The 11,829-nt window shown below is 41.5% G+C and overlaps 1 protein-coding gene across 2 annotated transcripts; it reads right to left on the bottom strand.

Moving 5' to 3' along the window:
• Positions 1-580: 580 nt before the first annotated feature.
• On the bottom strand, positions 581-3,479 carry LOC123108237 (F-box/LRR-repeat protein 14). Of its 2 annotated transcripts, none has more exons than XM_044530073.1 (2): positions 3,235-3,406; positions 581-2,490 (listed from the first exon to the last, which is right to left on the bottom strand). In XM_044530073.1, exon 2 carries the CDS (start codon positions 2,470-2,472, stop codon positions 1,018-1,020), a length of 1,455 nt encoding a protein of 484 aa, XP_044386008.1. In that variant the 5' UTR covers positions 2,473-2,490; positions 3,235-3,406; the 3' UTR covers positions 581-1,017. The 2 variants fall into 2 exon arrangements, with proteins under 2 accessions (XP_044386008.1, XP_044386003.1); XM_044530068.1 differs by having other exon boundaries at positions 583-2,490; positions 3,319-3,479.
• Positions 3,480-11,829: the final 8,350 nt, after the last annotated feature.

Below are 11,829 nucleotides of genomic sequence, written 5' to 3'. Positions count from 1 at the left end.
AGTTTCAAAAAAGTTCATGTGAGCAAGTAGGACCTTTAGCCTACCAAAACGTTCTACATATATTGCCTAAAAAAACGTTCTACATATATTTTGGAACAGAGCGAGTAATAGTTTTTAAGAGTTCAGTTTTTCATCCAGATTTGAACTTAGTATGTGACAATCACAACCAATACTTTTTAGAGTTCAGTTTCTCATCCAGATTTGAACTTAGTACACGGCAATCACAACCAAAGTTCGGCGCTGGCTTCTCCAATTTTAAGATACGATCTTCTCAAATGGTGTACTCAATTCTGAGTACTCATCATACTTTTGCAAGGTATAAACAGAAATGCAAGCCCCTTCTAGTTTCAAGCATGTAATTAGCACACAGCTATGTTATATGCCTTCAGTGGTTCAAGTTTCGGTTGTACATCAGCTTCCATGAGATGACTACACTGCATTTGTAATCGTGGAATCTAAAAATCCAAATTATGCTAGTAACTACTCGTAAATTATATATTTTGAGAAGCAATGAAAAGACATCCCCAATAAATCAATTCCAACAAAACAAGCATGCCGCCTTTGTACCACAGGTCCATGTGAAACATTGACCATTACCACACTGATCCATACCAAAATTTCCACACAAAAATAGCAGGCAGAAATATATGTCTTCAAAATCCCCTGCGTAGTAAAAAGGGTTCACAACATTCTTAGAGAAACAATACTACCAAACAGGCAAAAACATGGAATCTTGGGGCCGATTTGTGCGGATTACAAAACAGCTATATATAGAGTAGAAATTACGCAACAAGAATGAGTTGTGCCTGCTATTAAAGTTTCATTCACCAGATGCCGTCCAAAGATCATCATTAGACTGTCATACAGAAAAACCATAGCAGTAAAGGTAGAAGGCGATAGAAAGTCCAGACAAGTGAATCTAGGTCGGATGATGCACAGGCTTGTGCAATGATGCACACCGAACAACTTAATGGCTTCAGCAGCAAATTCATACTGAAAATTTTGGAGACCACTTCATCAATAGATGCCAAGACCAATTATCTTCATAAGGGCATCTGAAGAGTACTTGGTGTAGTGAACTGACTTGGCAACACCCTGCGCAGCTTGCGGAGAGACCTCACCACAATACTCAATGACCAAAGACTCTAACTTATGTGCTCGCCCCAGTTCAGCCACTCCAACATCAGTAATGTAATGACACACCCGAAGTGTGAGATTACTCAAGCATGGCGTGTGCGCAATGAAGCGCATCCCAGCATCAGTTACCGCATGACACAATATAAGCTCGAGTGTCTCCAGATGTGGTGAGGATGAGAGGGCCTTCATCCCCTCGTCATCAAAGAAGTTGGCGTTGTTGAGCACGAGAACACGAATCGGGCAGGACTGAATGAGCACAAGAAAACCCTGCTGTGTGAATCCTATTTCTGATGGCCAGTCAGGGGAACATCCTGTAAAGCTGAGGTCTACCGTCTGAAGCATACGGCAGTTGGCTAGAGCGTAAAGGCTGTTATCAGTAAAAGACGTCCTGGTCTCACAATAGCTGACATCACTAGAGTAGCGCTGCAGGTTGAGCCTAAGTAAGATGCTTTTAAGGTTGCTGCAGCTCCGAGACAATGCAATCATGTCATTGTCATTTAGGGCACGAACATACTCAAGGCAAAGCTTCTCCAATCCTTTACACTTCCCAAGGAGAACACGAAGTCCTACTTCTGGCCAAGTTTTAATATGTGCCAACCTTAAATCCTTCAAACTCTCACAGCAGAAATCATATACATCCATGCTGTGAGCATCGTACGAGGAGTCATAGACCACATCACCTGGAAGACAATCAAATCTGTCTCTTTTCCTCTCAAACTCAAACTTCTGGAGCTTCATCCATCCAGAACCAAACTTTAGGAAGTCGTGATGATTGATTCCTTGGCAATTCTTCACTACAAGCTCTTCCAACGATCCATCCCTACCAAGGTATTCCAGCCACTCTACAGTGTTGATTTTCTCACAATCGATAAGGTGGAGAGCAGATAGACTTGTGCAACCAACTGCAACCGAGAAAAGCCGAACTGACGTTATTTTTGGTGCGGAGTTGAGCCTGAGAGAAACCAATGTCTTGCAATAAGCTAAACAAGCAAGCCCAGAGTCATCGATGCATGAGCAGAAGCTTAAGGTGAGGTCAATCAGCGAGGAACAGTGAGATGAAAACACAGAAAGGCCTTTGTTGTCCAACTGCTTTCCATGTCCAGGTATCCAACCAGAGTAATCGATTTCCACTTTCCGCAGATTTGGGAAGCGGGCGCAGAACGATGTCAGTGCTTTTGTAGTGGTGCAAAGACCAGAACCAACACGGACAGCACCCCTTTGATTCCCCTCTATCTTGTAGAGCTGCTTTGACACAAGGGAAAGATAATTGAGATCACTTGTCCTGGTGATCCTCTTGAGAATCTCAGTCAGCAGAGCCTCCGGTAGGTCCTCCATCGAACAAATTCAATTCAGCTGTACCAATCATCAGGTAACATACATCAAGGTTGAGAAAACAACCAAAGAGCTGGCCTCATCAAACTTACGATATATTAGAATAAATAATGCATGTGAAGATAGATGGAGATCATCATCACACTGGCGACACACACTCATTACGTAGAATATAGTATTGACGAAGTTTTAGCATCTTCTGTATCCATACAAAACTTGTGTGTTCTTCATAAGCATGGAGATTGATTTATTAAAGTAGCTAGCTAGCACCTTATCTGTGTCTAGATTGTTAGGAAGAAAAATTGACGCTCCAGGCCAACATCATTAAATTAAACTAGCTACCACCATGATTACTACTAATAAACGAGCTAGAATCGACGCAAACATTTCTGCAAGCAGAATTACTACCAATCGCTGAATCTGAACATGAAAACCAGAGCATGCAGCTCTCGGTTGGGCAAGAAAGAAAGTAGGGAAATCAATCATTTTGCCACAGCCGATGAGTTCACAAGGTGCACTTATTATTGCTAGATAACGCCAATCTAATATCAGCTCAACTAGAAATGCAGCAGCTTGCTGCAACCCTAGGCTAGTACTCGATCAGTTGCAAATTAAAAGCTTACTTTCTAGTACTACTACCACCTAAGAGAATGGCTTTACAACATTAACAAACTTTACGGATGATATTATATACTGGTACAGGTTTGGTTTCCCCTGTCAATCAAGAAAGCGAATCCAAAAAAGAGAAGAAAAAAAAGCGCGTACATGTCGAATCGGGGAAGGAGAACCATCGCACGAACAGGGAGGGGTCTCTCAGGAGAGGAGAGGCGAGAAACGGCGGTGCCTTACCTAGAGCACGACCGATCGTAGCCGCCGCCGCTCGACCTCGGAGATGTCCGCCGCGGAGGAGAGGAGACGATAGTGTAGTAAACCCTAGTAGTCTCGCGAGCGGAGGAAGATGAATGTGGGGCGGGCCTTCTGCAGCGGCGCCTCGCTCGCATGGGCTTCCCACGCCCGGAATTGCTGCGGGCCGACGCACGCTATTTTCGGGCCTACGCACGCACAGAAATACCTAAAAGTTAGAAAAATATATATATAATCATTTCAATAAATAATTAAAATTAAGACATTGTAAAATATTTCCATGTCCATGAAAGCAAAATTTCATCTACTTATTAAAATGTCTAGCAATTTTATGGAGTATTCCTGTGCGTGAAAAGAAATGTTCATGTGTGAGGAAATTTTCATATATCTTAAAGAGATATTCATGTTTTGGAAACTTGTTAAAAAAATAAGTGCCCATGTATCTCATACAAATAGCCATTATTTACCCAGGGAAATAATAGCAAGAAACTAAACAAAAAATATAAAGGATGAAAAAAAACTCAGAGAATAGGAGTATAGAAATAAAATTAATAAAAGAATAAGGAAAATAAATAAGAGGGTCATCGTTATTGCGCCACGACCCGTGCGTTGCTGAAATGGCAAATATATAGCATAGAGAAGGGAGATGGGTGTTATAAAACAGTTAAGGATCTGGTTTCACTAGTGCAGAAATGTCTACTAGTTGCATTCGTAAAACACAATTAGTGCAGCTGCAGGTCGCTGACACCAGCATGACACCAGTGGTAAGGTGTCACCAGTGGCGTTGTCTGCCGCCGCCGCAACTAGTATGACACAGCGGTAAATTGCACTAGTGGTGTCGGCTGCCGCCGCTAGTATGACGATATACGTCGGTTTTACATAATGTATTTGAATAAAATATTAAACATGTATCAAAAATATGTTCTATATGAAAAATGTACCATGTGTACCCAAAAAAGGAAAAAGGAAAAAGGAAAACCTATAAAACTGGTGAAGAAATGCAAATACCCACCGAAACGAACCTAAGAAACAAACCACAAAATCGAGTAGAAAAAACCAAGAAAGACCCGAAAGAAAATTGGAGGAAAACCAGAACAAAACCGTGCATCTGGCCTGGCCTAGCCTGCCATTAAACTTCATATTCCGCCTTATTTTGGTCAAGTTTTTTTCTTTTTTGAGGGATTGATTTTGGTCAAGTGTGTCAACGGAAAGCTGGCCCAATAAGGAAGGCCCAGTTGCTCAGCAGGAAAAACAAGACCCAGTTCAGCCGTCAATAGACGCCGCCGCCGCCCCCCCCCCCCCCCCCCCCCCCCGCCAGCCAGGAGCCAGGACGCTGTGCCGCATCGCTGCTGGAAAAATGCTCAGCAGGGAAAATGTTCTATATTTTTCTTTATGGTTTTCATAGGGCTTTCTGTTATTTATTTATTTTTTGCCTTTTCTTTTTACAAATACATGTCGGCCTTTGTTAATACACATTGTACATTGTTTGTATACATGTTGAGCAATTTTCAAATGCATAATGAACATTTTTTCAAATACATGTTCGAACATTAGTTTGAATAAATTATAAATTTTGTTTCAAATACATGTTGAACATTTTTCGAATACACAGTGAACATTTTCGACATGTGAAACACTTTTTAGATAAACCTTAGCAATTTTATAAATACATGATGAATATTTTTTAAATACACATTGAATTTTGTTTTTGAATACACGTTGTACATTTTTATATACACGCGTAATTTCTTTTATACTTATTGAGCATTTTTCAATACATGATGTATTTTTTCAAAATTTCATGAACATAATATTTTAAGCGTGTGAACATTTTAATTTGTCACAAACATTTTATGGAATGGTGTGATTTGCGTTAAAACTTATGGGAACAAATTACACCGCACGAACATTTCTTAAACACGTAAACATTTTTCTGAAATATACGAACATTTTTTAAAACCGAGAGACCATAAATTTTCACATTCCCTGAACATTTTTGTAGTACGTGGTGAACATTTTCTAAAAATGATTTTCCCATAATTTACTGCATTTTCAGAATATCAACATATAAGGGGAAAAAAAGCCTCACACAGAAAAAGAACCCACAAAAAGCCTGTAATGGGCTGCAGCTGCCCTCCTTGAAGCGGGCGGTTCCTGCTTCTCCGTCATCCGGACACCGATTACTTATCCGTCCTCCGTCGTTCCTTGATGTCTCCTTGAGGCGGGCGGTTCCTGCTTGCCCATGGTTTAGGTAGCTTTTTTTTTTGCATAGAAGTTTAGGTAGCTTTCATCAAGTGTATACGATCGATATATGAAAATACTCTGTATTTTCTTCTGTATTAACGCCGTACTTTTAAGAGTTATTTTTCGCAATGAAACAATGATTAGTTGCTTATCATTGAAACTACGTTATATTACAAGGTGATACAGTACATGTTAAGCGACTTGATTCTAAAAAGATGAATATTAGGTGACTTGCTTATTGCCTAATCACAATTATCAGAAAATTTGTAAAGTGCACATAAGGAATTAATATCAGTAGCATGAGCGCATCACAAATTTTGTCAAGAAAACAGAATAGATGAGTGCATCATCCATCCATTACATCATTCAGCCATTCCATTAATAATCTACCTAGCACAAATCCTGCAAATATTTTTTGCACAAATCCTGCAAATAGTTGTACATTACAGTAGCGAGACCAGCCACTAACATGATAATGCCATAAAAACACTGGCTTATTGCATTAATTTCTTCATTCTTCTCGTGAACTTGTTGTGCCAGTACAACATCTACTCCACTTCTTCTCTCTTGTTCTAGACATGCCTATCGACCATCAGACACTTCATCGTTCATCCTCCAAATTGCATCCCTAAGATCAACAAGTACTTACTGAACAAAAAGGAAGAAAGGATCATCATGCCATGCAAAATACCCACAACCATTACTTTGAATCAACAGTTCATACAATCAAAAACGGGAAATATCAAAGATGAATGAGGAAAATTCGATGGGAAGGAGGAAGATGGGGATCTTACAATCTCAAGCATGCAACAATAGTATCTTCTTTTAGTATTTTCATAGCTCCAAGAAATCCAGCAGGGAGCCTTACTGGCGGCTTGTAGTAGCATCGCATCTCTGACTTGTACACCAAAGGATTCTCCCTATAGGGCACCGATGACCTAGATGGTGCCCTACGACGGCGTCCTCCACCTGAGTACAACAAACTAGAGAACAACGCCATTGTCGATTGCTCAGTCGCCGCCCGCCAACCCTCCTCGCACCCTAATGTTTTCCCAACCTATCCCCCACCGCAAGTTAAATGGACATCAAGCGGGGATCAACGTCAGTCCAACGGGGTGTCTGATTCCACCCTAATCCGTTCCACGTAAACAATCTCGATGCACAAATGAACTTTTAGCGCAAATCAACCGGGAATAGAAAGGGCACGGTGAGAATCTCAAGGATTTCGAGTTCAAGGTTCATTTCAGACTTAAGAGTACATATTCAAGTTTTTCTCCATACTTTCCTTTTTTTAGAACTTGAAAAGAACCATATAAGTCCCGAGTTGACACACAACACTCATCAAGAAAATTGGGAAGAGCGAAGTGCACATTTCCCCCCTTTCCCCAAAAAAGAGAAAAGAAGTATGCTTTCTGGGCCATTCCATTTGATACCGGTCTAGCCCAAGAAAACGGAGCGCCTATTTTTTTTGGTGCAGCTCACGCTAGGAGAGCAACACGCGCCCCCTCTCTTCCCCAGCGCGCCTTTTGGGCCGGCCCACGTGCAGGCACTGTTTTTTCTTATTTTTTATTTTCCCTTTTTGATGTTTTCGGGATGCAAAAAAGTTTTGAATTTTAAAATAATATTGAATTTTTAAAAAGTGTCCACATACTAATTTTTATTCATGATTTTGAAAACAAACGTTTTGGAAATAAAAAATCGTTCATGATTTCCAAAAAATGCTTGTCGATTCACAAATTGTCTGTCAAATTGAAAAAATATTCGCAAGTTCAGAGAATATTCAATAATTTTTTTTAAATGTTAACAAAATGCAAAATAGTTCATGAATTACAACAAAGTTCATCGATTCAAAAAATGTTTGCTGATTCAAAAAATGTTCATGCATTTAAAAAATGTTCGTCAAAACAAACAATGTTCGTGAATTTCAAACATTGCTCTCCCAATTTCCAAAAAAATGGCATCAATTAAAAAAAGTTCACCAATTCAAAAAGTTATGTTCACAGGTTTAAAAAAACTACTCACAGTTTCAAAAATGTTCATGAATTTGTAAGAAATATTTGCAAATTGAAAAAATCTTCAAGTTTTTTAAAATGTTAGCGAAATTGTAAATGAAAGAAAAAATGAAAAAGAGAAGAAAATAAAAAAAAGAAAGAAAATAACTAAAATAAAAAAATAGAAACAACATAAGAAAAAGCACAAAAACACCTGGAAAGTGTTAATAGGCCGGTTCAAATATAAGTAGTGGCAACGGGTGGGTACGCGCTCGGTCTCTAATCAATGACCTACTTACAACTAGAGAACCAAATGACCAGAGCTGGATGTTCTCAATAATCGATGTTCTACCTCATGAGAGTTTTCATTCTGTTAGTGGTGACATTGTGGGCAATCTAGACAGCCAGACGAAAATTGCTGGACGAGGGAATTTATCAAAGCATGATGTAGACATGTCTTTTTGTCACAAGGTTTATTGCTGATCTTGAAAAACAGAAGGAACCAGAGTCAGTGAGGGTGTCAGCCAGGGTAACAGTTGGCAACAAGAGATGGATCCCTCCACCACCCGGACATTTCAAATTCAATGTGGATGCAGGAGTATCAATTTATCGAAACTTGGGAATTGCAGCAGTGGTATGTCGAGATGAGAAAGGAATTTATATGGTATCGTCCTCTCTGGTCATTAAGGGATTAACTGATCCGGCGTCACTTGAAGCAACAGCTTGCCACGAGGCGCTGGCACTGGCCACTGACCTTGGTATTCAACACTTGTGTGTCACGTCTGATTGCAAGCCGATGGTCAAGGACATCCAGGAGGGATCACTCGCAATTCACGGATGGTTATTAGTGAGATTAGAGATTGGACTCATTGGATGTACTTTTAGTTTTGAAAGTAGAAATAGCAATTTCGAAGCTCATAACTTAACTAGGCATTCGTTTTCTTTAGATCAAGATCGCCATACTTGGTTGGGTCATTCCCATGATCCGAACATTATTCCCGTAACCTTGGCTATTGAGTAATAAAGTCTAGCTATGTCGGAGTAATGGGCCACGGGTAGGTTAACCCGAGCCCCAGAACCTTTCAAAACATCGGGGCGGACTGCGCCCCTCAAGACCCCGCGATGAAGAGCCGCCTTCTGGGAGGCGGTGGCAACTGTCCCTCACGGCCGAGTCCCAGGGACGACTTCGAGTTAAGCCGACTCTTGGCTGACGACTTCGAGATGAGCCGACTCTTGGCTGGCGACTTCAAGATAAGACGACTATGGGAGTCGGCCCGCGACTCCAACCATCTCCTGCCTTCACCATGATGGATGGGGCGGGGTACGGTCACTGCGTGGCTGTCTCTACCCTGCCCACGAGGGGCTGGCATGGCTACAGTGCGCAGTATCGCTTGAGATCTCCATTGTGGCACGACACTGTTGCCATGCCTGCCCTGACCTCAGCCTCAGTGGGCGGCGCACTGTGCCCACGACGGCCTACCTGTACGGCCCGGAGACGGCGGGACTCGCTCGTCAGCGGGAAAACATGTAAGTGCATCTAGTGCCCCTTAGTGATTTTGGTGTATTGAAGACTTATAGGTTAAGGGACTAATGCGTTTGTGAGTATACACATGTTTATAAGTCTATGAGGAGTTTGATATTTACAGAGAAAGTCGACCCCTAAAAATGAAGTTCTTCAACTGAAGACTTTGATATTCTGAAGACTTTCTGAAGACTTTGAAAGTGAAGAAATTTGTGTGACCTTGAAGACTTGGTATTCATTTGTGGAACATGAAGCGTGAAGACTTTTGTTTTCGTAGTTTCATTTTCTCTTTCTTGAGTCATAGGAAACACCGTACTGTTAAAGGGGGTCGAGGAAATACTAAGGAAAAATTTCCATGTGATGCTCAACTCAAAATCCTACAGCTACCAATCCCTTCGAGTGAAGCCTTTGGAAATCTCATACAGTTCAGTCACTTTCTTCAGTGACAGAGACGAAGTTCTTCTGGTCGCTGATGAATTTGTTCTGACTGAGGAGTTAGGAATTCGTCAGTGCGAATTACCTACACAGTGAGGAACATGATAGCCCTGAGGAATTTGAGAGTCAAATTTCCGACCGTTGCTGTGCTGCGCGCCAGCTGTCCCAAAATATCTTATCCACCTAACGGTCATATCATTGAAGGGCATTTATGTCTTATCATGTCGGGCTGCTCCCTAGGCTATAAATAGCCGCCCCCTACAACCACTAGCTGGTTGGCTGCTCCGAGAGAACTTGACACTTGTCATTTGAGAGCAACCCATCCTCCGAGGACTTTGAGCGAAAATCATCGAGTGAGGAAAACCCAAAACCAAACCCCTACAAACCCAAAGTGATTGAGCATCACTGAAGAAATTGATCCTGCGTGGATCCGACGCTTGTTACCTTTGAAGACTGTGCTTCTTCCAGACGGTTAGGCGTCAAGGTCTAGAGCATCCAAGAGGAATTGTGGATCGCCGAGTGACCAAGTCTGTGAAGGTTTGGAAGTCGCCTGAAGACTTACCACGAGTGATTGGACGAGGTCTGTGTGACCTTAGTTCAAGGAGAATACGGTGAGGACTGGGTGTCCTGAGCTGCGTGCTCAGCGACTGGGTGTCCGGGACTGTGTGTCCTCGAGTTTAAATACTCAGCCGCTCCAACCAGACGTACAACTGAGACAGCAGTTGGAACTGGTCTACCAAATCATTGTCTTCACCAACCTAACTGGTTCTATTTCCTCAACCCTTTCATTTCCTCATTACTGTGTTGAGTGTTTGTTCATATCTGTGTTTGAAGACTTTGACTGAAGACTTTCTCAATTTCCTCAGTTCAATTTCTTCAGTCTGTTTGTCTTCATCTTGTGTTATCCTGTGATTACGCTTTCTGTACTCTGTGCTAGTCTTCATTTCATCATGATGACCATGCTTGTATTCTGTTATGCTTACTTCTGAGTACTTATTCCGCTGCTAATAGTTCTTCGCTAAGGAATTTCCTCACCGGCAAATTCCTCAGTGAAGAATTCATAAAAATCGCCTATTCACCCCCCTCTAGTTGACATAACGCACTTTCAATTGGTATCAGAGCAAAGTACTCCCTTGTTCTGTGTGATTTTGGTTTAACCGCCTGGAGTTTTTAGTTATGTCGACCACAGGTATGAAGAAAGTGTCATGCCCTATCTTTGACGGTCATGATTATCCCAAGTGGAAGGCCATGATGAGGAAGCGCCTCATGGCAATGAACAGCGAGCTGTGGACCGTCACTGAGATTGGTCTTACTGATCTATGCAAGATGGCGGACGCTGATGATATTCGCAAGTACACTCGACTTGACATCTTGGCGAAGGATATCATCTGTTCCTGCCTATCCAGAGATCAATTCAGGCACATTATGCATCTTTGCAATGCAAAGCTTATCTGGGACCGAATCTCCGACGTCTATGAAGGTCATCGAACCCGTCATGATCCTTGGTTTGAGGACTTCAAGGAATCTCTCAAAACAATGACTTTCGAACCAGAATCATCATCTTCTGCATCATGTCTCATGGCAAAGGGTGTCGAGGTAACCGAATGTTCCTCATCTGAATTTAGTGACTGTGAATCTGATGATGATGAATCTGATGATGATATTGAACCTAGCTATACCAAACTTGTTTGCATTGCCACCAAACAACAACATGCCTTGGAAAAGGTTCAAAACATGCTAGATAAGAGTGATGATATGTTAGGTGAAGAAATGGATCGCACTAAAGCCCTGACTGAAAATCTTCAGAGACTTCAGTCTAGGTTTGATAACCTTCAAAGTCATCATAACACTCTCTTATCTGATCATGAGAAACTTTCTTATGAATTTCTTCAAAGAAAGCAAGATCTTGAGAAGCTAAGAGTGAGTTATGAAGATCTTCAGAAGGAGCGCGATTCATTACTAGCTCAACAAATCAGCGCTTCTCAGGAAGAATTTGTTCCTCCATGCTTAAAGTGCATTGAACGTGAATCTGCTAATTCTTCACCTGAATGTTCAAATGCTTCAACTGTTACAAATTCTTCACCTGCCTCTGCTATCACTAATTCCTCATCTGAGGACATTGCTAGTATCACTGACGATGCAGGGCTGAAGGAATTGTACATGACAGGCATGTACAAAAGCCTCAAAGGGCATCAGACTCTTTGTGATGTGCTTAAAAAGCAGATCCTCAACAGAAACCCTAGGAAAGAGGGTATCGCCTTTGAGAGGAAACTTAATGCTGATGGAACATATTGGAAGCCTGAG

Source organism: Triticum aestivum, chromosome 1B (assembly GCF_018294505.1).
Source record: "Triticum aestivum cultivar Chinese Spring chromosome 1B, IWGSC CS RefSeq v2.1, whole genome shotgun sequence".
Classification (NCBI taxonomy): Eukaryota; Viridiplantae; Streptophyta; class Magnoliopsida; order Poales; family Poaceae; genus Triticum; species Triticum aestivum.
The sequence above is the reverse complement of the archived record's forward strand: the minus strand, read 5'-3'. Positions and strand labels throughout refer to the sequence as shown.